General features: G+C 34.7%; 5 protein-coding genes across 7 annotated transcripts; 2 read left to right on the forward strand and 3 right to left on the reverse strand.

Annotated features, from left to right (window-relative positions):
• Window positions 1–285: 285 nt before the first annotated feature.
• LOC116123145 lies at window positions 286–4020 on the forward strand. The gene is made up of 7 exons (XM_031408949.1): window positions 286–427; window positions 535–585; window positions 1726–1777; window positions 2274–2332; window positions 2964–3009; window positions 3367–3493; window positions 3847–4020. Exons 1-7 carry the CDS (start codon window positions 353–355, stop codon window positions 3851–3853), a joined length of 417 nt encoding a protein of 138 aa, XP_031264809.1. The 5' UTR covers window positions 286–352; the 3' UTR covers window positions 3854–4020.
• A 1455-nt stretch (window positions 4021–5475) lies between these two features.
• Window positions 5476–8094, forward strand: LOC116123136 (pyruvate kinase, cytosolic isozyme-like). Its single transcript, XM_031408937.1, has 3 exons — window positions 5476–5803; window positions 6540–7001; window positions 7103–8094. Exons 1-3 carry the CDS (start codon window positions 5546–5548, stop codon window positions 7913–7915), a joined length of 1533 nt encoding a protein of 510 aa, XP_031264797.1. The 5' UTR covers window positions 5476–5545; the 3' UTR covers window positions 7916–8094.
• A 184-nt stretch (window positions 8095–8278) lies between these two features.
• On the reverse strand, window positions 8279–10249 carry LOC116123219 (E3 ubiquitin-protein ligase SIRP1-like). Of its 3 annotated transcripts, none has more exons than XM_031409019.1 (2): window positions 10046–10249; window positions 8279–9606 (listed from the first exon to the last, which is right to left on the reverse strand). In XM_031409019.1, the coding sequence occupies exons 1-2, from the start codon at window positions 10113–10115 to the stop codon at window positions 8576–8578; spliced, it is 1101 nt and encodes a 366-aa protein (XP_031264879.1). In that variant the 5' UTR covers window positions 10116–10249; the 3' UTR covers window positions 8279–8575. The 3 variants fall into 3 exon arrangements, with proteins under 3 accessions (XP_031264879.1, XP_031264877.1, XP_031264880.1); XM_031409017.1 differs by having other exon boundaries at window positions 8279–9615; XM_031409020.1 differs by having other exon boundaries at window positions 8279–9628.
• A 4299-nt stretch (window positions 10250–14548) lies between these two features.
• LOC116123085 (expansin-A1-like) lies at window positions 14549–16058 on the reverse strand. The gene is made up of 4 exons (XM_031408869.1): window positions 15931–16058; window positions 15707–15836; window positions 15311–15623; window positions 14549–15234 (listed from the first exon to the last, which is right to left on the reverse strand). Exons 2-4 carry the CDS (start codon window positions 15831–15833, stop codon window positions 14931–14933), a joined length of 744 nt encoding a protein of 247 aa, XP_031264729.1. The 5' UTR covers window positions 15834–15836; window positions 15931–16058; the 3' UTR covers window positions 14549–14930.
• A 3366-nt stretch (window positions 16059–19424) lies between these two features.
• LOC116123084 lies at window positions 19425–24686 on the reverse strand. The gene is made up of 4 exons (XM_031408868.1): window positions 24509–24686; window positions 22681–23373; window positions 20826–20866; window positions 19425–20730 (listed from the first exon to the last, which is right to left on the reverse strand). Exons 2-4 carry the CDS (start codon window positions 23000–23002, stop codon window positions 19780–19782), a joined length of 1314 nt encoding a protein of 437 aa, XP_031264728.1. The 5' UTR covers window positions 23003–23373; window positions 24509–24686; the 3' UTR covers window positions 19425–19779.
• Window positions 24687–27481: the final 2795 nt, after the last annotated feature.

Consider the following 27481-nt stretch of genomic DNA (forward strand, 5'->3'; position numbering starts at 1 on the left):
CCGTGATTTTTGCAAATAAAAATATGCAAAGAACTTAAATAAAAATAATCCATTAAAGTCACGAACTCCCTGCAATCTACCCATAAAATCACGAAACCACTCATCAATCATACATTCAAAGTTAGGATCTCGAATTCATATTATAAGTTATAACTCGGTTTAATTTGTGCCATTTTTTTTTTTTCCATCTTTCTTGGAGACTTTAGAATTAGGGAAAACTTAAGGGGTATTGTTGAAATTGGTCACAATTAAAACACTTCCACACATTTCTCACTGTAGAAGTGAGGTCTAACGAAGGGTTTAGCTGACAACAACAAAAACAGAACCGCTGAGAACACAAACACACAAAACAATGGCAGCAGATTCCAAACCCGATCCATCTAAAATTCGCTGCCATCACTGTGCAGGCCCTCTCTCAATGCAGGCGGTATAGATTCATTAGCTCATGTTACAACACTTTTGTTTTTATTTCATTTGCTTTGCTTTGATTTCTTTTCTCTTCAAATATTTGAATGGTTTTTGAATTGATTGCAGGAAACAAGTGAGTGGACAGTGGCTCCGTTTGTAAGGGATAGCTTTTCTATGGTAATTTTTCTTTTATATGACTTTCCGTCTTGAGTTTTCGTTTCGATTTTGTAGTTTTTTTATTCTAACGTGTTAGCGCTTAGGGTTTTATTTAATTAAGGTTCTGGAGCTTGAATCATATTTCAAAATTCTAATTTTTTTCTTTTTCTTTTATTTTTATTTTTTGTTATGTGTCATCTGTTTGAATCTGTAACTTACTTTGTGTTTCTTGAATTTTGAAAATTCGGTTTTTCTTTTTTTTTTCTTTTTGAAAATGAATTGAATTGAGGTTATGGAGAATCGGAGATGTGGTTCATCTTTATGAAATGGGTATATTCTTATATATATATTTTTTTTGAATTTGTAGTGTGTGTTCTTTGATGAAAAGTTTGACACTGAATGCTTGTGCTAGTATGCAAGATTAATGCTGTATTTGGGGGCATGAGATTAGAGTTTGGCATTCATATTAGTATAATTGGAGCCCTAATCTCTATCTTTTCCCTAAGGAGACTTATGATTTGATTTGATTCTAATTTTATGGCTCCATTTGATGATACCAATTGCTTTTTATCATGTAGGTTTTTGTTATTTTGCTTCTTATCTGTGGTTTTTGATTTTTTTTCTTTCTCTTTTGCTTTGAANGAATCATATTTCAAAATTCTAATTTTTTTCTTTTTCTTTTATTTTTATTTTTTGTTATGTGTCATCTGTTTGAATCTGTAACTTACTTTGTGTTTCTTGAATTTTGAAAATTCGGTTTTTCTTTTTTTTTTTTCTTTTTGAAAATGAATTGAATTGAGGTTATGGAGAATCGGAGATGTGGTTCATCTTTATGAAATGGGTATATTCTTATATATATATTTTTTTTGAATTTGTAGTGTGTGTTCTTTGATGAAAAGTTTGACACTGAATGCTTGTGCTAGTATGCAAGATTAATGCTGTATTTGGGGGCATGAGATTAGAGTTTGGCATTCATATTAGTATAATTGGAGCCCTAATCTCTATCTTTTCCCTAAGGAGACTTATGATTTGATTTGATTCTAATTTTATGGCTCCATTTGATGATACCAATTGCTTTTTATCATGTAGGTTTTTGTTATTTTGCTTCTTATCTGTGGTTTTTGATTTTTTTTCTTTCTCTTTTGCTTTGAAATAACTTAGATTGGGTCTGCCGTTGGTGGTACGGCGAGTGCATTTTACGGATTCAACCATGGTAATGTGTTCATTTTCACTCACCCTATTTTTCTTTTTTCAAAGAAGCTGTAATAATTAATATTTTGGTATATTGACGCTTCTATAGGTTAGTATTGATTTAGTATATCTGAATGAAAATCACTTAAGGCTTAAGAAGAATCACAGCTGAATCCCAGTTTTGTTTCGTTACTAGAAAGTTTTAACCATTCAATGTTGTAAAGCCCGATATTTCTATTGATGACAGAGATTGTCATGTTTTATATTCAATGTCTACCCTACAGTTTGTTGTCTTGTGCCATTAAAATATCTTCCTATATTACAAATCTTGGGTTTTGGAATTATTCTAATATTTGTTATACTTTTCCACTTCAGTTTCTTGGTTTCTGATTTATTTGTTTTTCCTTGACTCTATATTATCTGGCTCCTTGGAACTGTAATGTTTTCTTATATATTTGGTACATTATCGAGATTGATTGGAAATTTGAGATTTATGTTTTTTGTTTCCAATGATGCAGCGATGCCAGTTGTGCGGAGATGGGTGAAGGGACCCATGTGGCTGCATTTCCTTCTTGGTGTAAGTGACTTTTTGCATTACTATCACGGATCATATTCGTGTATTCCTCCTTGTTTTACTTATAGTCTTTTTTTTTTTTTTCCTTTTTCTTTTGTGTGTGTGTGTGTGTGTGTGTGTTATCTTATGAACATATATGTGTTGGACATGTGTATCGAAATCTTAAAATTTGCTATAAGACTGCATAAATCATCTTTGATAGTCTTGATTTTTTTAAGGAAAGATATCACTTTGAAAACTATCATACCCATCATTTCCTTGGAATTCACTAATTAAAAGGTTGGCACATTGTTTGAATGACTTGGCTATTATATGCTGTGGTGGAGCTGCCTATGAACCTCAGTTTTTGCAACTATGTTTAACTTCCCTTATAAAGAGTAAGAATAGGAGAAGTTGCTCTCCATGTGGGATTTAATTTCTTGTTTTTGCAACTATGTTTGGCTCCCCTTATAAAGATGTATGTACTTAATGGATTGTGTTGTTGAGTTATACTTGGCCACAGTTCTTTTTGCACTTACTTTTCTGTATCCACATGAGTTAAACTTTCAGAAGACTATGAACCTTCTCTTTTTTGTTTTCTTGTTCCCTAAAATATAAATTGTTAACTCACCGGTCATTTCATTTGATTATGTAGGCACCCCCGGTTATAGTATTCTCTTCAGCTTGTGCAGGACTGGCAGGTCAGATGGTTACTCTTCTTTTTCATTTGGGTCAACTTTTATGCTCTTGATTTATACCCTTCTGTATTGAAAATTTTCCTCAGTACTTAGGTCTTGTTTTAAGTACCTAAAAGTACACTCTTAGCATATAATTTGCTTAATAGTATAACAATTACTAGTGTTGGTCATTAGTAACCAAAGTTTGGAGCTAATAATTATACAAATTAGTCAAGTAAACGGCAATTGAAACTACAGAAAATATCCTTGGTGATATGGACTTTCATCCTTTATGTTCTTAAGCAATTCTCCAGATAATGTCCTAAAAACACCGGAGTTGTCTTGGAAATGCCTTGGATTTAACAAAACTTGAATCTGCAGGTGGTGCTGTTCCAGCCTTAGCCCAACTCGCTTCGTCTTCTTACCATGCAGCGTTTGCATCACAAACAGTACCTCATTCGCCTTCAAAGGATGATAAGATGCACAAATCCAAGACTTCATCTACCTTGTAATGTAAATTCTGATACATCTATATGCATTTGAGGAGTGTTAAAGCCTGTGTATATGCCTGTGCAATAAAATCTCCGAAGCTCTTATAGTCATGCAGTACTGGAGATAGTATCTTTTCTACTTGTATTCAAATATTCATCATGAGATTTAAGGCAAAACTGGAGCAAATATGAGATTTTGACCAAGTAAAATGAAGATGAAAAAACAAGAATTTCTTACAAATTTCTTCAATAGGTGGCAAAGTTCTTCGTAGGTAGCATTACAAGTTAGTGAAGTACTTGATCATGTTACAAGTTTGTGAATTGGGTTCTTCATTTGACAAAGTAGGTCTTTTGTTTCTTTCATTTTCAGGTTTTAACTAGGGGTGTTAGCCGACCCGAGCCGCTTGTGAGCAGCTTGAGCTCGACTTGATTTTTGTTCGGATACAGTGTCGAGCCGAGTTCGAGCTCGCCATATTTCAGCTCGAAAAGCTCAATTGAGAAAGTGAAAAAGTGGAGAATTGGAAATTTTTTTTTTTTTTTTTTTTTTTTTGAGCTCAAGCTTGAACTCAAATTTTCAGCGGTCGAGCTTGATAACCAAAGCCAATTCGGCTCGTTTACACCCCTAATTTAACTGATGCTTATTAATTGAAGAGATGTGGTCCATTTTAAAATCTCAAAATTGTAATGAAGGCATTGTAAGACAACCCTAAAAGGCTATCATAATATGAAATATATATTCTCAAAAGAGGTATTGAATATTTAAGAGCAAGTCTCATGTTTAAAATGCAGATAATCCACAGCGATGCTTTGCTAACAATAGTTAACTTGGCGTTAAACGCTATTAATATTTAATGGTTTAGAATTTGCATCAACACCAATGGTTGAAATTAATTTAAGCTATGATAAAATATATATTCTTTAACATAAAAAGATATAAAAGGAATGGTTATATCTGGGGATTATCCTCTTTATATACTCTATAATAAGATGCCTCTTATCATTATTTTTAAGCAAAAAAATTGGACATAAATGGTGAGGAAGAAGCTTCATATGTTTGAATATATTCTTTTTAAACTATCACCTTCACTTTAAAATTATAAATTCATAAAATTTATATCATTAATATCACTTATTGGGCAATATCATTGTAATACTAGTTTGGAAAGGTTATCAATAGTATCATAATTTCATACTTGTCATGTTATTAAATATTAATATAATAAATAAATAAAAAGACAATTAAATTAAGGGTACTGCTATGATATACTAGGAAATATTAGCCCCTCAAATTATTGGATTGCCTTCTCAAAATCTCTTAAATCAGTGGCAACCCAACGGTCTAAAAAGGGGAAATGTTACGCTTTATAACTACCTCTGGGTGGTTGAGTGGTTTGATAGAGACTTTTGTGTGTATTTCTCAAGAAGTCCTGAGTTCAAATCTCTCCTTAGTTGCTAATAGAGGTGGTCACTTGAGTTTTTGCCCGACTGATAGTTCCAACGTCCCAGAGGATTAGTTGATGTGCACGTAAGCTAGACCGGACACTCCTAGTCATAATAATAATAATTAAAAAAAAAAAAAAAGCAAATGATGGTGTTTTTAAATAGTTATGTATTAGGTATTTTTTTAAGTAACCCCTCAAATTATTGGACTGCCTTCTCAAAATCTCTTAAATTAGTGGCAATCCAACGGTCAAAAAAAAAAAGGGGCAATGTTACCCATTACTATATCAAATTTCATAAAACCATCTAAAAGTGTTTATCAAAACTTACATTTATTAAAATATTTTGAACTTTCGAATTTTTAATTTACATTAATTAACAAAAATAAAAATAAAATAATTAATTCTAGGATACCCTGTTTGCCACCATCCAATAAACTTTGTATAAGAACCAAATGATCTGTTCCTTCGGACACAAGTAACCAAAAAGAAGTTTTGGAAGCTCTTTAAACTCTATATAAACCCCACGTAACCTTCCCTCGTTCACAACTCATAAACCCTGCAAATTAAAACCCTTTAAACCAAGCAACTTATTTCTATCTTTCGTATCTTTAACTTGTTGTGATAATTATGAATAGGGTGCTGGGAGGAGGGGGAGTACTGGAGGAGGCCGGTGAGGGGAGGAGGCCGAAGACGAAGATTGTGTGCACGTTGGGGCCGGCTTCCCGGTCTGTTGAGATGATTGAGAAGCTTCTGAAGGCTGGTATGAACGTTGCACGCTTCAATTTTTCTCATGGAACTCATGCTTACCATCAAGAAACCTTGGATAATTTGAGGACTGCCATGAACAACACTGCCATTCTCTGCGCCGTCATGTTGGATACCAAGGCATGTTTTTTTTTACAATCTAAACTTGATTCTTTTAGTCCTTGTTTTGTTTTTGTTTAATGTTCTATCAGGATTTTTCAGTTTCCTGTGTATTTTTTAAATAATTTTTTGTATAATATATGATATGTATGTTTATTTTCTGTTCTGGTTGTAATTCCCTTATAAATTTTTACTGAAAATTAAAGCTGCTTGGATGGTGTTTGAGAAACAAAAAGAAATTGTCAAATAAAATCAAGTTACAGTTTTCTTTGAAATAAAAACAGCAAATAGACTGCAGAACTTTTTAGTTCCTATTATAATATATTTGATTTATATATAAATTAAGAATAGCGCTTACAAGAATCTCAGAATATGATTAGTCTGAATGAGTTATGGGCCTATAATGTTCCGTTACAAGCTGCTTTATGGAAAGCCAGACTGAAAGCATGATTCGTGGCATAAACTTCAATTCCATTGTAGAGAAATTAATGGTGATTGAAAAAGCCATAGAAAGGAATACATGTTATAAGCCTTTTTTCGGAATCATTATTGATGCCTGTCTATATTCTCCAGAATATCATGCCTTTAGCTTTACCAAAGAATAGAATAGTATCAAGAGATGCCTAATCGTTTTGCACATTGATTAGTCTCATACGACAGAACTTGATTCATCTAATTTTGTATTAAAATAATGGATTTAGTTTTAGGGCAATTTAGATTTGACTAATAATCTTTTCTAAACTTGTAAACATTACAGGGTCCTGAGATTCGAACTGGGTTTTTGAAGGATGGGAAACCAATACAACTCATTCAGGGTCAAGAGATTACCATATCCACTGACTATAGCTTAAAGGGTGATGAAAATATGATCTGTATGAGCTACAAAAAGATGGCCGAAGATTTGAAGCCAGGAAGTGTTATCTTGTGCTCTGATGGCACAATTTCGCTCACAGTATTGGCCTGTGATAAGGAACTGGGCTTGGTACGTTGTCGGTGTGAGAACTCTGCAGTTCTGGGAGAGAGGAAGAATGTTAATCTTCCTGGGGTCATTGTTGATCTCCCAACCTTAACTGAGAAGGACAAAGAGGATATTCTGCAGTGGGGTGTTCCAAATAAGATTGACATGATTGCACTGTCTTTCGTTCGTAAAGGTTCTGATCTTGTGGAGGTCAGAAAAGTCCTAGGAGAGCATGCAAAGAGTATTCTTCTTATGTCAAAGGTTATTGACAATTATCTTAAAATCTCAAATTTAAAAAATGATCACTAGTTAAACGGGATTCATTTTGTCAATCAATTAACATATTTATTGTGTCATGGCAGGTTGAAAATCAAGAAGGGGTTGCTAATTTTGATGAAATTCTGGAAAACTCGGATGCATTTATGGTGGCTCGAGGTGACCTGGGAATGGAAATTCCGATTGAAAAGATATTCCTCTCTCAGAAAGTGATGATTCTTAAGGCCAATATACAAGGAAAGCCAGTTGTAACTGCTACTCAGATGCTGGAGTCAATGATAAAATCTCCAAGGCCAACTCGAGCTGAAGCAACTGATGTTGCCAATGCAGTTCTTGATGGTACTGATTGCGTAATGCTCAGTGGTGAAACTGCTGCTGGAGCCTACCCTGAAATTGCTGTTCAGACCATGGCCAGAATTTGCATGGAGGCAGAGAACTTTATCAATTATGGGGATCTTTTCAAAAGAATAATGGGAACTGCACCAATGCCTATGAGCACATTGGAGAGTATAGCTTCTTCTGCAGTGAGGACAGCAAGTTGCATAAACGCAGCTATGATTTTGGTCCTAACTAGAGGCGGAACCACAGCAAAGCTGGTGTCGAAGTACAGGCCAAGGATGCCGATTTTATCTGTGGTGGTGCCAGAGATAACAACAGATTCACTTGTGTGGTCGTGCAGCGATGAAGCCCCAGCAACGCATAGCCTTATTTTCTGGGGTCTTTTGCCTGTTTTGTGCTCAGGGTCTGCAAGAGCTTCTGATTCTGAATCAACAGAAGAAACCATAGAGTTTTCACTTCAACATGCGAAGGCAAAGGGACTTTGCAAGCAAGGAGACTCAGTTGTGGCATTGCATCGCATTGACAATGCTTCTGTGATAAAGATCTTGACTGTGAATTGATATTTTGGGAAAGAGAAATTGTATTGATGGTAACAATTTTGTGGCTTCTAATTTCTGTAAACTTTTCTTTAACTCAGCAAAGATTGGAATAACAGATACCGATTTCTTCAAATACTAAGAATGTTATGTAGATATGAGTGATTTGATGTTTTCAATCATGGAATATACAATTTTGTAAATGGAACCATCTTGCCTAGGTGCAACCACAAAGATTCATGTTTTGTCTAATATTATCTGCTGTTTTACAAATTAATCTTGTTCTCTGAATTGGTACAGTAAACAGGGCAATCCAAATTGAAAACCAAGAAATTGAAAGAAAAAAAAAAAAAATTCTCTTTTTTCTCATGCCAACGAAAGCTAATAGTATTTATCACTTTATTAGAGCATAATTCACCTATTGATACATCTAGTTTTTGAATCTTACAAATGCAGCAAACAAAGCCATATGCTTTAACCAGACCAAACTAGGACTTCATATACAAAATACAGCAAATCCTGAAACCCAGTAAAATTACAGTGTTTCCTTTAACAAGGCTAAATTTCTTTAACAAAAGAAGCTTAAACTAGGAAGAACTACTTCCAGGTTTTCGTAAAACCAAGTTATGTACAAATTATATAAAAAAATCGAAAGAGGCAATAGTAAGTTACTTATAAATGCCTTCAATTCTCATCTCTATGAGAAGCAGTTCCTGGCAGTTGTGCCGATGATGGTGCTGAACTAGAACTTCCAGCATTCTGAGATCCTGACAAAGAGAACAAACCATCAAAAGGCCATAGAATTGGAATCCAATGCCTCCTCCCATTTCCTACTCTCTCTCCTCCTGTGCCTACCCTTACAATATCTTGTGCATCATTATTCCCTACAGTACTCACTTCTCGATTTCCAGTCCTGTTTCCTTCAATTTTGAGATGGACAGATGGCATTTGGAATCTGCAAACCGGACAAGAACTATGAAGTTCCAGCCACGGAAGAATACAACCACCATGGAACTTATGTTTACATGGCATCTCCTTTGCTTCATTTCCAATATCAAAATCCTCCAAGCACACTGCACATTGCAAATTCTTATCAACTGCAACTGTTGGCAATGCCTTAATTGCTTCTTTATGTGTTGGCGGGGTTCCATATCTATTCGGATCATTCTCTAGCAAATGTTGCAGTAACAAATCCAGACCAGGTCCTATAAGATAGTCACCTAAAGATGTGGCTGCATTGTGACCTCGTATAATTAAGGCCTCTTCATTCATAGGATTAACAAAAAGCAAACTACCATTCCTCTCCCTATAATTTTCAGAATCATTTGATTGAGAAGCAATACCAGAACGGATATCTTGAAGCATACGCAAGAAGGAAACCGAGTTGCTTCTTCTTCGCCTCCTAAACGAGGACTCAAACTCCCTCTCTTGGTCAGCCTCCTCATTTTGTGAATTGTTACCGGTGATACGTGGACGAGAAGGAACTGAACCAGAAGCACCCATCAAACGAAGTAAGATTGGAGCCCATAAAGAGAAAGCACGGTCTGATCCTACATCCATTTCATTGTTGATGGGGTGATCTTCTATGCTGCTGCTCATTTCTTCCACAAAACCGCCCTCGCACAGTGGACATTTTATCTCAGATTCCATTCTTGGATTTACCATTTGAGTGCACATGTGACACCAGTATACCCTCTCCGTTGCATCCCCCATCTCTAATTTTTCTATTCAAAAACCCTAATTATCAAATTGAACACAAACAAACAAACAAACTATGATCAAATGTTGTTTACTTTATTGTAACCAATTTCCCACCTAGCACAACTCTATGTATGTTCTATCAACTTCTGTATATATGCAAGGAAGCACAATAAAATAATCCAAGGAGGAGAATACGAGAAAAGTTAATTAAATTGAATACAGGTTTGACCTTAAAGACAATACAAAAAGCAGAATCTTCCTCTCCACCTTAAGAAAAGTAACAGGTAAACAATGACACCACATCCACATGATTCATAGCTTCATTTCCAAGTATGCAATGATGAAAATACAGCAACACCAAAATTTCATACAATTTGCAGAATAAAAGATACAGTTTCATGAATTCATAAATAAACAGATAAAAAAGCAAGAAGTAAGTAAGATTATTTGTACCTTTTGGATAGAGGATATATGTTGGTTTCTCTGTTGATCTTTTTGAGAAAGAAAGCAGAAGGGACAACATTATAATAAAATTTTCTCTATTTTTTAAGTAGAGCTATTTGGGTTCCATGGCTTTGCTACCTATCATTTGTACTTGATTATATTTCAAATATAGGGCTTTGTTTTGTTTGCTTTTCTTAAAAGAGTCTGGTGATTGTGTTGGTTGGTAGGAGTTTGTTTTCTCTGAAGAAAACTTAGCGCCTCTGATTTATTCATGAAATATTGCACATTTATCCTTCACATTATGCCAACTGATTGCCTTACTTCAGATATTCCTAAACCTGGCTACATGGATAATATGAGAAAAATAAAAACAAAAATTAATTGAAAATAAATAAAGATACTATCTTGAGGGTATTATCATTTTATAGGTAACAATTAACATTACTTCTTTCTCAACCTCTGAATTCTAATCGATCCTGGCATCATAATCATGAATCGAGAAAAGAGTAATGTTACCCTGTATATTATAACAAAAACCTTATTTTAGAATATATCATAATCTTAAATTTCTCAAGTTTGACTTACATAGAACCTAAATAAATTATTTGGGTTTTTAGCAAAAATAGTCAAAAACAACCTTAAGGGATTGGTCTATTAGTCAAGAAGATTTGTTTCCTTTATTAATTTTCTGGGTTTAAATCACCTTGGCGTCACTCATCATATTTGTGGTTTATCTAGAACATTGGGCTTATAGAGTGTTCAATGGACCTGAGGATTAGTTGAAGTACACGTAAGTTAGTTTGTACACCCGATTATTGAAAAAAAAAAAAAAAAAAAGGTGTCAAAAACCATTCATTTGATGATTGCTCAAAAGTGTTTGACATTTTCTTCAAACCTTGTTCAACAAAATTTGACAAAGTGATAGTGCTCAACATGCTTGAAAGTTGCTTCTTACAAGAGTTTAACGAAGGTTATTTTAATCCCAAGGGGTTGACTTAGCAGTAAAAAATGTTTGTTCCTTTTTTTTATTTTTCGGATTTGGATCTTGAGTGTCAACTATCACATGTAATTTACTTGATCCTTTAGATTTGTAGGTATTCAATAGACTTTAGAGATTTATGTCAGTGTATATAAGTTAGTCCGAACACTCTAGTACAAAAAAAGAAAAACAAAGAAAAACAAAGGTGATTTTAAGTTATATAATGATAATTAATTGCATATATATCACAAATATAGAAAGTGGTGATTTTTTTATATATATTTTTTTTTTTTAAACAAGATTTTTAGAATAACTTAATCGAATAACACAATACCCCAATCGTAGAAAACGATGATGTTCTTAAAATAATATTGAAATTGTAATATTATAATATAAAAATGAATATTAATGAAGAAAAAATCAACAAAATTAATTTTGATACCAGTACATCCTGATTCCTGAGCTCCTGAAGTGTTAATTTCGATAATATATTAGGAAAAAAAAAAAAAAAAAAGTTTGAGTTGGTTCATTTGGGTAATATTGGGAAGGAGAGGGCAAAAGTGGAAAATAAGGTCCTATAAAAGCTAGAAAAAACCCTAATCGAAAACAACTACTTGATCTTATCTGAGCAGAGAACTCGAAAGCTCCCATCTTACTATGACATGGGTATTGCGTGAGAGCCACCCGCCCTTTCTCAAGGGTTTGTCGGCGGCTCCGCCGTGCCCGTGGTCGGATTGTGAGATGGGTTTGTTCTTCTGGTTTCCTGTAATGAAGACTGCCCGCGGTCAGAGCTTTACAAATCCATTCGTTGGTCTGGCTATGATGGCCTCGCGGGCTTCACCCAAAAAATTAAAAAAAAAAAAAATCTTAAATTTGATTTAGTGGATACCCTTTATGAACTTCAATACTAATTTACTATTTTCTTTCTTATTCGTATTTGGGTTTTTGAAAAGTTTTAATTTTTGTTTATTGTGTTGTTAGCTTGGTTTGATTGCCTTTGGTAGTTTAGTTGATGCATTCAAGTCTGCATTTTTGGGGAGAAAAGATATCAAATTTGATTTTATTGATATCCTTTATGAATTACACACTAATTTACTGATTTTGTTTTCTTAATTTTTAAAGTTGTATGTTTTGTAAGCTAGGGTTGAATGTGGATGATGCATACTATATTTGAAATTTTTGGAAAATTTTATTACTCAGTGTTTATTAATATTTTCTGAGTTACAGGAAATATTTTCAACCTGAAGTTTAAGGGAATTCATTGAAAATTTCTTCTTTTATTATTTGGATATAATTTGTTTTCGTCTCAATTTGGCCTAACTATAAGGATTTTGTTAGTCTGAAGAATAGACCTTAACTTCAAATTAAAATATCTCTTCATTTTCACAAATTTATTATAGGTTTTTAAGTTTTCAGATACTTAGTTCCTGGAGGAGCTTAATCAAACTTAGTTGTGTAGCTTAAATTGCTTAATAAAGTTTTGTGTGATTGTTCAAATGATGTTTAAATGGATAGAATCATTGCAATGTTTTTAGTTTCACCATTTAAATGGACTTGTGTTTAGTGATACAAGTTGTGAACATTTTGTGGCTTTTTCTTCCTCTTTTTTGTGTAAAAGAATTGGGTTTCCAACTTGTTTTACAAATGCTTTGCAGGGGGGAATTTGCAATGCTATGTTTTACTTGTCCATAAGACTTGCTGAGAAGAAATACTTTAAGGGGAAAAGACTCATTGAAGCCTGCATTCACTGATCTTGCTAATGGATGCTTGTAACATCAGCTTTTGTTCTTTGACAATTGTTCATTTGTTCTTTAAATTCTAGTGTTGGTTCCAATGCTTTGTATTTTCTTTATTCTTCTCATAACTTATCCTTGAGAGGTCTGCTTTATGTAACGAATGATGTTGTAATGGTTAAACTGATACCCTGTTTGATTATTTGGCTGTTGTTTTTGAAAATTTATGTGTATTCTGCAGTAAGGTAAATGATACCAATTGCTGAATAAACAGAATCAGTTTTGTGACAGAATCTTGTATTGACACATTTGTAAACTATAGTGTCAAAACAAACCTTCATTTAATAAAACGTTTTATTATAACAATCAATTCAGTTTGGTGTTTATATACATGAAAAAAACAAATTATTAGAAATGAGATGATACATACTTGTGGCAAGACTTTTTTGTATCACTCAAGGGTGGTCTAGTAGTTTGATAATGACTTTTGGTGTATTATTTAGTCTTAAATTTGAGTTTCTCAGCTAGTAACAGGGGTGTTCATGGGAGTTTTCACACAATTAGTAGTTTCATGGTCTCAGAGAATTAATTGAGTTGTGCCCGGTGATTACAAAAAAAAAAAAAAAAAAAAAGGACTTTTTCGTGACTAAATGAGATGCTTTGTTCTTAAGGAAGGCAATCTCTCAAATGAGGAAACCATGAAGACATGCATTGCTGTGCTGTTCCTGGAATACACAAAATAGTGTTTAATAAGTTTTAACTTATATTTACTATAGCAAAGCTTGAAGAAGAATTAGCTGTACTTTTTATTAGTGAAATTGTACTGAAATGAATTTCAGGAATTAAGAAGAAATAATAAAAATCTCAGCTCTACAAGTACAACTAGCAGGACTGCGCACACGGCACACTGTTGGCAAATAAATAAATAATTGCAATACACTTAATTAGCGGGCAAGCTCTTAAGTCAAAAGCGAACTGCAGACATTAAATCAGGATCAATGAATCATTGCTTCATCTTTTCTGTCAAAAGAAAAAATATGGTGGAACCAATGGATTTATATGTTACTTTAATCAAATATTCTGTGCTAACTATTCTACATGTGATAGCAAAGATGAACTGTTAATCATGATTTAGTCTGCTTAATAAATTGATTGACCTACTAGGGGAAATCAATGTACAGGATTACGATTTTGAGGCATATCCCTGAGCTTTCCATGTGGAGTATATAATCTGCAGTGTTTGGCTGGATGTGTTTACTGCCTTTATTTTATTTTATTGCTAATGATTGGAGGGTGTTTAGCATCTTGCAACATAATCTGATTTCTTACAGAAACCACTTGATTTTTAGATTTATAGTGCATGCAACATTAAATTATTTATTTTCCAATAATTGGCTCTGTTCTTTGAATCCTCTTCTGGGTAAAAAAAAAAAAAACATTTCGCAATCATGGAACCGGGCTCAAAATTCTTAACAGTTAATCAAAATTTGTTCTAAAATTTCCTGTACACCTATGCAACCTTTTTTACTCTGAACTAATTTTCTTAAGAAAAATATTATGAAAAGGAGTCTATTATAAAACAATTTAAAACATGAAATGAGCTAAGGGTAATTATAAGAACATCGAATGGAAATGCTATAAGAATTTGTTTTTATTAAAATTATTATCATCTTATGAATTGAAAAAAATGTTGTCCCTCCTAAAAAGTTTCCAGGCTTTGCCCTGACCTTGAAGTGTTCAAATTAGCAAATCGTGGCAAGTCAGTTGGACAAAAGTATCAGAATATATAAAGCATGGACCAAGATCAAAATTATTGCTAATTAATCCTTCTGAAACTTGTTCAATAAAAATATTCAAAGATAAAAGCAAATTCAAGCCACAAGCTTGAAGCTTATTACAATTACACAATCTCTCTTCATCTTCCTCCATGAATCATCAGAACAATTTCTAATTCTGAGATTGGTCTGGCAGAGACCATATCTGCACAAACCCTTCTTGGTATTATAATAGATGTGATTTAACTACTAAGATTCAAAAGAAAAAAATGCATTCAGGGCCATCTCTAGAACTAGAAGGCCTTGTGGTGACACTATTGTCATTGCATTGAAACTTTACAATAAATTTAACAACTGTAATTAGTAAAGAGAGCTGATTAATAATATTAGTCAGTTTTCAGGAGAGATTAAAACTGTGTCCCACTGAAGGTTTGGCCAAAGGACCAGTTTGGAGGAGCCACATTGGTTGAGATAACAGAGCGGCCATCGCTTGTTGTCACCTTGAAAGAGAGGGCTTGGCCATTGAGGTATGCATTGCTCTGCCAGTTTTGGCCCCAATTGCGGGACAACGGTTGCCATCCAGTCCTAGACCCTTTAATGGCGGCTGCCACTACATCACCAGCACCACCAACATTTGTTATGAGCACCAGGTTGAAGTATGAGTGGCCATTAATGGTGAACCTGATCCCACCACTCTTCCTGCAGGCAACCCTGGAAGCCGAAAATACTGTTTAGTATGTGATAAATTTATAGGCCAGATGAGTTCAGATTGGAATGTTCTGGTTACCTCCTATATTGAACTGGGACTATTCCTGCTTTGTAGTGAGCTATGTGTTGGAAAACAGGCTGCGAAAGATCGAAATGTTGCAGAGGAGGATTACACCAGCCTCCAGCATTGCTTGGAAGGGCACTGTTTGGAGGGCAGAAGTTTGTTGCAGTGACTACAATGGAGCCTGAGAGACACCACCTGTTGTCATTTACACATTTGATCTCGAAACAAGCTCCACAGGTTAGTCCATTATTGAAAAGAGCAGTGCTTAATGCTGCTGTGTTGGTGCCATAGCCTTGGCTGTAAAGATTTGCATACCCACAAGCTCCTCCTGGAACATATCAAAAAATTGTTTAAACTACTAAGTAGAGTTAAATTTCAATGAATGTAACTTTTGGTGGGTCTGATTCTCACCCATTGTGCCAGAAGCATCCCCTCCACCATAAAAAGTTGCATGAGCATTAGACCATCCACCAGCATAGCCATGAATTGTGTTTGACATCGACAGAATGGTGACCACAAAGATGCCAAGAAAATCCATTTCCTGCAGAAGTAAAAAGAGAGTCAATCCAAGACAAACTTAAGTATTTTCAGATGGATTGACAGAGAAAAAGTTAATGTAAAAAGCTGCAGCATACAGAAGAAAAATGATAGGTTTGGGTGTGCTAGCAATGACCAAAGTTTAAGAAAGATGCCAACTTGGAATAAAAGAGAATATGGATGAGAAAGAGAAAGAGAAAGAGAAGGTAGGGAAGATGTTGAGGCATGCAACTTTATTTATAGATGCATGTGTGTGAAGGAAGGTGGAGATGGTGGAGGTATATGACTAAGGAAGTGATGACTGCTGATGTAGCCAAAGTTAGAGAGAAAAAAATAAAAAAATAAATAAAAGATTCAAAGAATTTTCAAATAGATAATTGGTTGACAGTAAAAGTAACAAGGAAAGAAAGCATGCATATAGAGAGAACCGACCAATTTTTCTTTGAATCTTTTATCCTAAACGGATAAGAGGACAAGTTGCCATGACATTTGCTGGGAACCCAATAAAAGATAAAAGCAGGTTAAAGAAGATTAGACCTTGGAAACTTTTATGGTTTGCATTATGCTGCTTTTTAGTGTCTCTGAGAAAAAGTAGAAATGGTTAGTGCTTTTCTTTTCATTAACATTGATTGAGAAGTTACTTAAGATATTGGTTTTATGACAACCAATGCTTTATTTCAATTGCAATGAAGGAAAACACAAAGGAGAAATAAGAAAAAGAAAAAGAAAAAGATGAACATGTGTCTGCACTGTTGTCTGTATATAACATTCTGATGTAGTGTGACATAAAATATATGTGTAAAGCATGTAAGTCTAGTGTTTTTGTGTAAATATTGGGGCCGATTCACATGTACCCACCCTAACTATTGCGAAACTACAATTTCATAACCCAAGTTTTGAAAAACCATATTTAACATTTGAAATTGAAAACTGGGTGGAACGTTGATGGTTTTCGGAACTTGTGGTATGACTTTGTCGTTTCACGGTAGTTAGGGTGGGTAAATGTAAATCAGCCTGGCATTACAATTCACCAATGTGAAACGGGAAGTCACTTTCTATTATTTTGAAGAAATGTAGCAGGGTGCTACAGTAAACAAAGCACTCAATTTCTTGTGCTGCAAGAACAACTATGCTGAGAACTTTCTAATCCCATTTTGGGATCTGAAATTTTGTTTGTGTCTATGCACATGGAACAAGGGAAAACAGCTCACTTGTTAATTATTTGAAGGCAATTTCTTATATCAGAAACCAGTAACCTTTCAAATACCAGAAGCAGAAACCATTACATTTTTGGAAGCTAGGTTCCCTGCATCAAAATGTAGGTTGCTAGAGGTCTAACATAAGTGTTGTGCATGTGGCTAACCGTCCATTTCAGAAAGAATGAAAATTTACATCTCTTTCTTTACTTTCTCGGTATTCACTTTTCAGCATTCTTTACTTTTATCATATAGGCCATACCCACCTCAAGTTAAACTGCTTAGTTTATTGTTTCAGGTTGCCACTTCACTTACAGAATATACTACTTTAGTATCTTTACAGCTTAACAGAACTAACATAATGAATAAATTTGATTGATATATGAATATTCCAACTAAAAGTGTGCTAACATATAGACACCTGTGGTTTTAATTCATATAAAAAATTCTGCTGTCAATGAATGAATTTTCTCTGCTTACTTCCATTATTTTTGCGTATGAAACATTAGATGAATTATTAAACTAGGCAATCAACCAACTCACTTCTAAAACAAACTTCATCTAATTAGTCTCATAGTAGCTTTCTTGGCTTCTTGTAGTTCAAAAGGATGCAGGGTTGTTACAAGAGTTGAAAAACAATCATATTTATGCATAAATCAGTATGAACAGAACAACTAAAAATGAAGAACAATTTAAAGCATAACTTTAGCATATTGGTATTAAAATATGCTTAACTTCATGTGCAAACTTTGAATTTCTGTTAATATAAAGATAATTCTGATAAAAAAATATACACGTATGTAATAGTTAATTAGTTTAATCAAAGCTGATAGCTACTTATTAAACAGATAAGGATGATTTTTGTCATGTTTCTCTATCCTTTACTGCAAAAGATGTTTTTTGAGAGGGACTCAAGAAAATTCTAAAAGAATCATAATCTACAGAGCAAAGAACAGCCAGAAAAACCCACCACATTAACATATAATTATATCCATTACTAGATTCTTGACAAAACGATTTTTTTTTTATTTGTAATCAGGGTATCGGAGCCAGTTTGTTCGCATCTCAACTAATCTTCAGGGTCCATTGAACACCCTATAAGCCCAAAGGATCAGGTAAGTCACAATATTATGGTGGTAGGTAACCCCAAGGATTGAACATAGGAACTCAAAGAAGGGAGCAAACCTCCTTGACCGTTAAGCCAACCCGTTGGGATTTTTGACAAAACGTTGATAGTAAATAACAATAAAGAAAACAAATTTATCTTTGCCGTCTAACCTAATTCATGTTTCTGCTCATCTATTGGGCAGACTGCTCGTTGTTTATATGAAGATTCTATTGGGATAAGTTATTAATTGTACCTAATGAAAGATTATTTTCAAGTTTCAACACAAGAAGTTAAGAAGTTTTACACTTAGTGTTGTGATATATTATGGTATTAGGTGAAGGGAAGAAGACATCTGATAGAACTAACTACCAGATCATGGAGATTTTATATTGATCATAAAGAAGAAATAATCAAATCTTTAAGTCTTGAAAGAACAATAACAACAAACAAAGCTATATGATTGAATTAGTGAAGGGTTTTCTACCAATTGCACATGGGATCACATGGCCGCTATGGAAAGAATTGAAAAGAAAAGGCTATGGGCCTGATTGAGATACCTTTTACAGACATCTGTCCCACATTTTATCTGAAACACAAGTTTCTCATTATTCACAAATATATTGAGAATTTTTCAAGGAAACTATTGGCCACATGAACTTAAAAAAAAGTTTTATATGCAGTAGCACCAGTCTAAATCAGGGAAAATACACTGAGATTTTTATGTTCATGAATTGTTGTGTGTTGCCCACTTAGAGTTGGAGCCAGCATGCCTGATCCAACACTTTGAATTGGGCAGCATGTGGATGAATAATTCAAAATGGGACACTGCCCTCCATTGAAATGGATGTGCACTATTTGAGTCTAGGCAGTGGAAATGGATGAGGACATAGCAAATATACTGTAGCAGTGCACTACAAAGACAATGTATCCTTTTATTCAATTTTATATTTCATACTTTAAGAAAGGTTTGCCCTTTGCATTACAATGAAATGGCTACAGGTTGGCTACAACAACTAGTAGTGAAGAAATCTAAGTCCATAATTAAAAGGGTTTTTGGTCTCCTCTGATTATGTAATAGAGGTGTCATGAAACATTAGCAATTGAGACATTATGTCATGTGCCTAGAATTCATTGTTTAGTTTAAACAAACATGGCCGTGCAGGCATGCATTCTTGTTGCCTTATTTTCTACTGGCCCAATGGTGAAATTATTCACATGTATGAGACAAGGTCAATTTTTGAATGTCCAGAGGCTCTGGTAAGAGGGAAATATTGCAGCCTTCTGAATAGCAGCTCATCTTCCACAAACTTTACTGCAATGCTACATTGAGAATTCAGACCAAATTACCAATAGCTCATTTACATTGAGTGAGAGATATCCTGAAATGGAGAATTTCTAGTAACTTACATGGTCAACAAGCATGCAGTTAGAAATACAAGGCGCCTCAACACTTGTGTTCCAAAGAGAAGAGGAAAATAAAAAGATGAAACAAGAGAGAGCCTGGGTATAAAGTGAAGAAAATCTGCAAAACGGAAATTTCTCCAACATCTAAATATTCAAATCTATTTGCAAGTGAACAATTGTATATTTATAACTATCCAATGGATATTAGGGGTTGAACTGGTTCCTGCTTGAGAAGAAGATCAAAACTTGTGGAACACCTTGGTACTGAACATATCTCTGCTTGCTTTCCCCTTGAACGTGAAATGCCTTTTCAGACGATTCTTAAAGGAAGAACCACTGTCATTCCCATGCGGTGCTCTCCTCAATCTGTCGTTGATAAGATCAGAGGCTTCACTGTTACTATGGTCGTGCTGATCCTCAGATATTACAATCCCTCTGCTTTGCTGCAAGGATCTTAGGGCCATGTGCAACGGTTCTGAAACTGATGAGGAGTCCTCCACTGGTCCAAAGCTCTTCAAGCACAAGGGGCAAGGAGGTTCATGAATCTGGGTCTTCGGGGTCAGTTGCTCCAAGCATTCAGCATGAAACACATGGCTGCAAGGTAGTACCCCAGCAGTAGGCATATCACCACCTCTCATGATTCGATGTGAACTCCAAGGGGACTTTTGGCACAACAGTTTTCCACAAACTCCACACTTTTGATCTACAGCATGGCCGATAGGTGACCTCAAACTCTCAACATCAATGTGCTCTGATATGTCAAACCTTTCTCCATCAAACCCAAAATCATAGCTGCTGGCACTGCTCCACCTAAAGCCCTCTCTTCTAGAGCTAGCACCAGGGTCTGGTGATGCCTCCCACCTTTGGAGTTCGGTGAGTGTTTTGTGGAACTTCTGTACAATACTTGAATCAAGCCAGTGAGAAGGTGAGATATTATCGTCAACTGGTGTCAACCTGCCTACACTATTGGCATCAGCATCACCATCACCAAAGTTTTCACAATCTGACACAGGATTGTGAAAAACTAGTGGATAAACTGCTTTAGACATGTGAGAGCGTCGACTTGGAAAGCTGCGATTAGGGAAAGAAAAGGGCCGCTTGCTAGTTGATTCCCACTGGCTGGACTCAGAAAGTGAAGATGGGGATCCAAAACTGGGAGATGCTGCAGTTGCTCTAACAGCATATCGCCTCTGCACCAGAAGAACCCCAAAAATGGGGAAATGTTTAATAATATATATCTAGCTGAACAGAGCTATCAAATTCATAAAGTTGAAACAACAGTCACCTCGGTTGAGTGAGGAAACCAAGAGGTCTGGGACCTTGATCCTGATAGTAAAAAGAAAAAGACCAATAAAGCAAACATTAATATTCATAAGGAAAAATGTGACGAAAAGTATTAAAAAGTGAAGAGCAAGATAAAAATTATTAAAACACCATGCAGGGACACCTTAAAGCATCTGATTTCAGCAAATTCAAACAGAGCTAAGCTAAAACTCTCCCTGAAGAAGCATGCACACAAAAGCACACACCAAAGCCCAAAGAAAGAGGTTTATTTATTATTCTACTCCCAAAATGCACCCTGAAAATGTACTGTTGCTCCTTATGTCATCTAAGGCCAATAACGTGTTGCAAAAGTCACTAAGTTGTATTTAAAAATCCATATCATATATATGGTTTGTACTCTCAGATGTCACTGTCATATTCAGCCATGTATCCTTGTACATGCCTGAACTCTTTTTTATACGCCTTCTCATCCTAAATTTTATTTGAATTATCTCAGTTTCCCCTTTTCTTCTTTGGTTTTGCAGAGAGAATGTTATTTAATGTTCAGCTTAAATCAAATCCTAGATGTGGCTGCATTTGACTTTCTCAGTAATGTGCTCCCAGATAGATTTTTCTTGTAGATGGAAAAAGAATGACACTACAAAAGTAAATTTGTTAAACCAAATCCCAAATGATAGAAGTCAGATTCCATGATACAGTCAATCCAAAGAGTCAGGTAAAGAATACAAAGTACCTGCAGCAAAGAAACACTAACCAGAGAAATCATAACATAGCTTACATAGAGGTCAAACTTATGCCAATTCTCTCCTTGTAAAGACAGATCATCAAGCCTAATGGAGTGGCTTTAGACACCAACATCTTGCCCCAATTACAAAGTTTCAACGCCATCCTCTAAATTTGGCTACCATTTCCTTACCACCCAAAAGCAATCACAGAAAAACAAAGATGAACAATGAAACTCCCTGCAGCTGAGAAGTGAAGCACGTGATCCTCAACTGAATTCCCATGATAGTTAAGACAAATAATACCAATTTGAGGGGTGCAGAGATGGCCTCTCTTCCTTAGATTCTAAGCCGCTACAATTTTCTGCAATACACCTGGCCACCTCAACAAAACCAGCTGAGTACGCCAGATCTTCCAAAAGGAAAGAAAATTTTGTAGCCAAACTTCACTTTAAATTTATGGTTCCTAAATGTCTCCAACCCTTTTAATAATAAAAATAATAATTTGAAATGATGGCCAACACACCAGGGAATCTACCAAAATAAGTAATCAAAAATCCCCTCATAAGCTCCATGATTACAGAGATCTCAAAAAGCAAATTTGAACAGTTTCTACCCAAACCAAAAGAACTAACTAAACCAAGAAAGGCTATCCTCATCAGCACATGCCTTTTTGGCAACCTACCAACTAGCAAGTAATTCTTGTATGATTCAAGTTCTAAGATCCCCACCCATGGGGAGAGATAGAAATAGATCGAACTGGAAGGAGTGAACTGGAAGGAGTAAGGTATATGAGAAATGTCATCAGAATGATTAATATTGAAAGATAATCAGACAATAGGAAGAAAAATAAAAAAATTCCCAAAACAGTGTATTATTATTTTTATTTGGCCAACTTTGATGTCCTGGGCAGGTTAATTTGATACAAGGAACTATCTAGCACAAATCACTTTGGCAGTCCTTTAAGTCAGCAAAAGGTTAAATCACAAAAACATATAACTGCTTAACTACAAATAAGATATATGTACGCAAAGACAGAATATATGCATTCAACATTACACGATTCTACTCGCAAACAAAAATCTTAAACAACATACAAATCTAATAACAAATGAAGAATCAAGCAGACACTACCTCCCACAGTAGATGCAGCAAGCTCCCCAAAATTGAATTTTTGCACTGGTGATGTCCAACGAGGTGCCTGGATATTATCAGGTGGACTACCTGAATAAGATAGTACTCCATCAGACACAGAATGATGATGATTTGTGGTGAATCGTTCGCTGCTCACCCTACTTCTGCTTCCTCTGCTAGTGGAGGATAATGATGAACCATGTAAAGGAGCTCCATGAGACCCATGTTGTAAGCCATCTGATTGCAATCTGCAGTCCCATATCCTAAATGGAGGAGGTGAAAAGCTAGAGTTTGTCTGCCAGTGTGGTTCACCAGTATCCATGGAGTTATCCTGGCCGATAGAGGGTGATTTTGTTCCATGTGGCCCAGAGGCCACGCAACATAGTTGACCCGTGTTAGCTATTTTTTATAAGCAACAGCAAATATGTCTTGTGCTCTTAAGTAGAATCCAATGGCACTAGTAGTACTAAAAATTGTAGCAAAGCATATCCACAATCAAGTAATTAAACATTCAAGCCAACAGTTCTTCTGGAGTTGATTTGTTATTATAGGCATATTAGCCTTCCATCTTGCAGAAAAAAAAAATATATATATACACAAAATAACTTATACAAGTCCAAACACACTGATATCACTTGCCAGCTAAGAATGGTTTAAACCAAAGAATCTACTCTTTTCCACCGGCTTTTATCCCTGCATCAAATTAACAGGCAAAATTGTCTTCAAATAGGAGCAGCTGAGACCCAAAGATCAAGTATTAAATATCTTTCAGTGTAAAATATTTAGAGAATGTTATATACCAAACTGTTGGCTTTACATAACTACGAAGGATATACTTAAAGAAAAATATTTAGAAAATGACGACTGCAGATTTAGATATAAGAAAAATGATAAATATCAAGAAGCAGGGAAACAACATTCACAAGAAACTGGTGAGCTCCATTAGAGTAGTATATTGTAACATGAAAGAAAGCCAAAATAAATTTAGGAAAAATCATGATGTAAGTTTTGTATTACCTGCATTCATCCTCAAACCACAAAATTGTCTTAGATATTACAAAATTATAAGTTTCATCAAGACTTGTCCCATTTAGGCTGCATAACGATTTCAGATGTTTCTTTAATCTCCTTTTTCACTCAGATTAACGCTCTATAACTGTCTACACTGTGTTGTTGTTCCACTATTCTAGAGGACAAATGTCTGCAAACTTACAGCATTAGACATTAAAGACAGCAAAAGGCGCAACTGCTAAATTTATAAACTGCGCAGAATTTAGGTGAACTTTTAAGAGAGTTTCTGAAAAAGTTGAGAAACCACGCTCTAATATGACAGCGATTAGAACCTAAAATTATCAGCATAATTCTGTATGCCAAACTTTAATTTACAACTGCAATCGTTTATAGGAAGAATTCTATAATGATCAGTTAAAACACATCTGCACTGAAACCCTTCAACAGCAAAAACTAATACAAGAAATTACCAGGGCCCCAAAGTCACTAAATTCCTAAATTCATCATTTCACCTAAAAATCACAATTCCTCTAAATATTTAAAAACAAAGAAAAAAATGGAAGCATTAACTCAATCCCAATAAAACCACAATCAGTACTAAGAAAATCAAAGTTGAAAAAAAAAAAAAAAAAAAAAAAAAGCACCCACTAGAACACCCTTTCACCACAATTTACAGAGCAAAAAAAATTAATAAAAAAATGAAAACATATACACAAACACAATTAAAAAAAAAAACCAGAAAGCCTGTTGAGAAACAAAATTGAAATTAAATCAGTAAAAAGAAAAAAAAAAATTACAAGAGAAAGAGAAACAGTACCTCGAACTGGAAAAAGAAAAGAAGAAGATGATCTGGGTGAGACGATGATGAAAAAAAGGTGGAAAGAAAGAAACAAAGAAGAGAATGAGAAAAGCGAAACCCTAGGGGAAGAATGGAGTGGAGGACACTTGGGGGAGTGAAATAGAAACATAAAATAATGGGTTTGTTTGTACGCAAATATTCTCTTTCTCTTCTTCTTTAGTGGAGAAAACGAGACAAAACAAAAGCGAGAAAGAAAGAAAATGGAAAAAGAAAGCAACTGAAAGTGATGGGCATTCATACCAATACACATTACACTAACATTAGAATTCCATTTTTTTTTTTTTATTTTACAGTATTTTTCAAATTACTACGACTGCTACGTTGTATGTATTTTTGAAGATCGAATGTGAATGTATATATTTCCAACACGTAATCAAACGACTGTACATCTTCCATTAATAACTCGGGAAACAATAAAATGTTTCTTCCGACAAAACTCCTTACCTTCTTCATCTCTAACTTAAACAGGGAACTAACTAGTTGAGTACTTGAGTTACTCTGTCACAGTTGGATTCAGATGCACGATTTTATTTTATTCAGGGGTCCATAAGTCGTTTTTAAAATTTAAGGTAAAATTTTTTTACCCTCAAAGAACTGAAATTTCACTTTTGACCCACATCTTTTACGATTAAGATAAACGGTACGGTTTCACGATTTCACCTTTATTGACTAGATAAATGGTGGGCATAGACATGGGGACAAAATCGTCTCTTTAACCACTATTGTGTGGTTAAATAGTCAATTAGGACTTTTGGGTTCAAGAAGTCTTAAGTTCGATTTATCTTAGTTGCTAGTAGGGATAACCACTGGATATTTAATTAAGTCATTAACTTCAGAGTTTTAGAAGATTAGTTGAGGTGCACGTAAACTGGTTTGTACACCTCCGATAAAAATAAAATAATAAACCTCTCTTACTTAAATGAGTAACTATACTTACTCGAGAAAATCTTTAATAAGTTAGTTCATATCTATAAATTTGATTGATTGTAAGTACCAAGTAATCTTAAGTGTGTATCCAGTAAGATTATAATTATATTTTTATCTTTTTTAACTAAATAAAACTAAAAGTGTAAATATGAAATCATGGGTGCATTTGGCTCCCTATTTATACCCATATTCCCAATCTTATTCTCCAAACATTGTTTGGCACATTATTCCAAAAATATTACTATATTTTTTAATTACTTTTAGACCCCTTAAGTTTATTAATTTCATTAAATACCTCTAGAAAAAAAAGTTTAAAAATTAACAAAAACACCCTCATCAACCCATACTTCAGATTCCGGCAATCACCGTTGATGGTAGCCGAAATCTGTACAACGACCTACACCACAACCAGAACTGGTTGGAAAAGGCCAGATTTGGCCGTCAGCGACGGCCAAAGAAATGGCCGTTGTTGACGGTCAACGACGGCCATATCTTTGGCCTTTTTCGGTCGACGACCACATCTGGCCGTAGATCTAGCCTTTTCCGGCCAGATCCGTGGTGGATCTGGTCGGAAAAGGCCATAGCGACGCTTTATGACACAAATCCGACCGGTCTATGTCGTAACGTAATTTTTCGACCAGATTCCGGCGGTGGTGGCCAGAATCTGGTACTGTAGGTAGTAGGGGTGTTTAATTAAATTAGCAAACCTAGGGGTTTTTTTATAAATTTTTAAATTTTACCTCATAATACTCCCCTATTCAACTACCCAATATTATACCCAAAATCCTATCCAAAATAATAAACCAAACGCACCCAGACTTTTACTTTCTTTTATTTACATTAAGAGAAAATCTTTACTCAGATTGTTCAAATCTGTAAACCAGAATATATATTATTATAAGTATCAAGTAATCTTAATTGCATATCTAGCTAGGTGGTGATTTTATATTTATCTTTATTGACTAAATGAACCGTAAGCTTGATTAGGTCATAATCAAGCCGAGCCCGAGCCGAGCTTAAGCCCCCATATTTTTCTCAAGCTCGAGCTCAAGCTCAACATTTGAAGTTCGGTGAGCTTTGGCTATTCCAACTCAGCTTGGCTCGATTATACCCCTAGTCAAGCTTTTTACTTTCTTAATTAAGAAGTTATAATACATCCAAAGAAAGTCTATTATAAAGTTTGAATCTATATAATGGATTTTTTTTTTTTTTTATATGTATATAAATGGACATTGGGAATTATTAAAATATGATATAATTAGAGATGTACTCTTAATTATGAACGTATTGTGCCATTAATTAAGGAATCTAAAACTCACCAATAGAGTGATTAATAGTTTATTTAATGTGGTATTTTCACATGTATTTAATATCCATAAAACAATAATGGGGGAGCCAAGACTTGGGGGCCCATGGGCCCTCAGACTTGTTGGCTGGCTCCGCCAGAGTGTTATATACTTTAAAACTTTATATAAACAATGAAATCAAATAAAAAATAATTAATTGAGATTAATATAATGTTTAATTATAGTTTCTTTTAAGAATCTTAGAGTTGTATTCTTATTTTTTTTTTTTCTCATGATTTTATTAGTATGAAGATACCAATACGAATACTATATTTCCATTATTATTCTCTTATGACAACTCTTAAGGTGGCCTTCAATTATAGTTATGATCAATAATAATTTTGGCATTTAAAATTGATTTTTTTTTTTTAAAGTTGATTTAATTATTAAAGCACTATCATGGACATTTTGAATGCCCCTGATTGGTTGATTAATTGATTCATTTTTAGCTTAAAGTATATTCAATACTAGGGGTGTTCGGTTTCGGGTACCCTGCATTTTTTGAAGGAACCGGAATTGACGATTCCTTGAAATTTGGAACCAGAATCGGAACTGACGATTCCGATTCCTGGGTACCCAGAACCAGAACCTGTAACAACGGTTCCGATCCCGGTTCTGGGTACCCTGTAAAATTACATGACCTCCCAAAAGTTTTTAA

The sequence above is a fragment of the Pistacia vera genome, unplaced genomic scaffold (genome assembly GCF_008641045.1).
Source record: "Pistacia vera cultivar Batoury unplaced genomic scaffold, PisVer_v2 Contig140, whole genome shotgun sequence".
Taxonomy (NCBI): domain Eukaryota; kingdom Viridiplantae; phylum Streptophyta; class Magnoliopsida; order Sapindales; family Anacardiaceae; genus Pistacia; species Pistacia vera.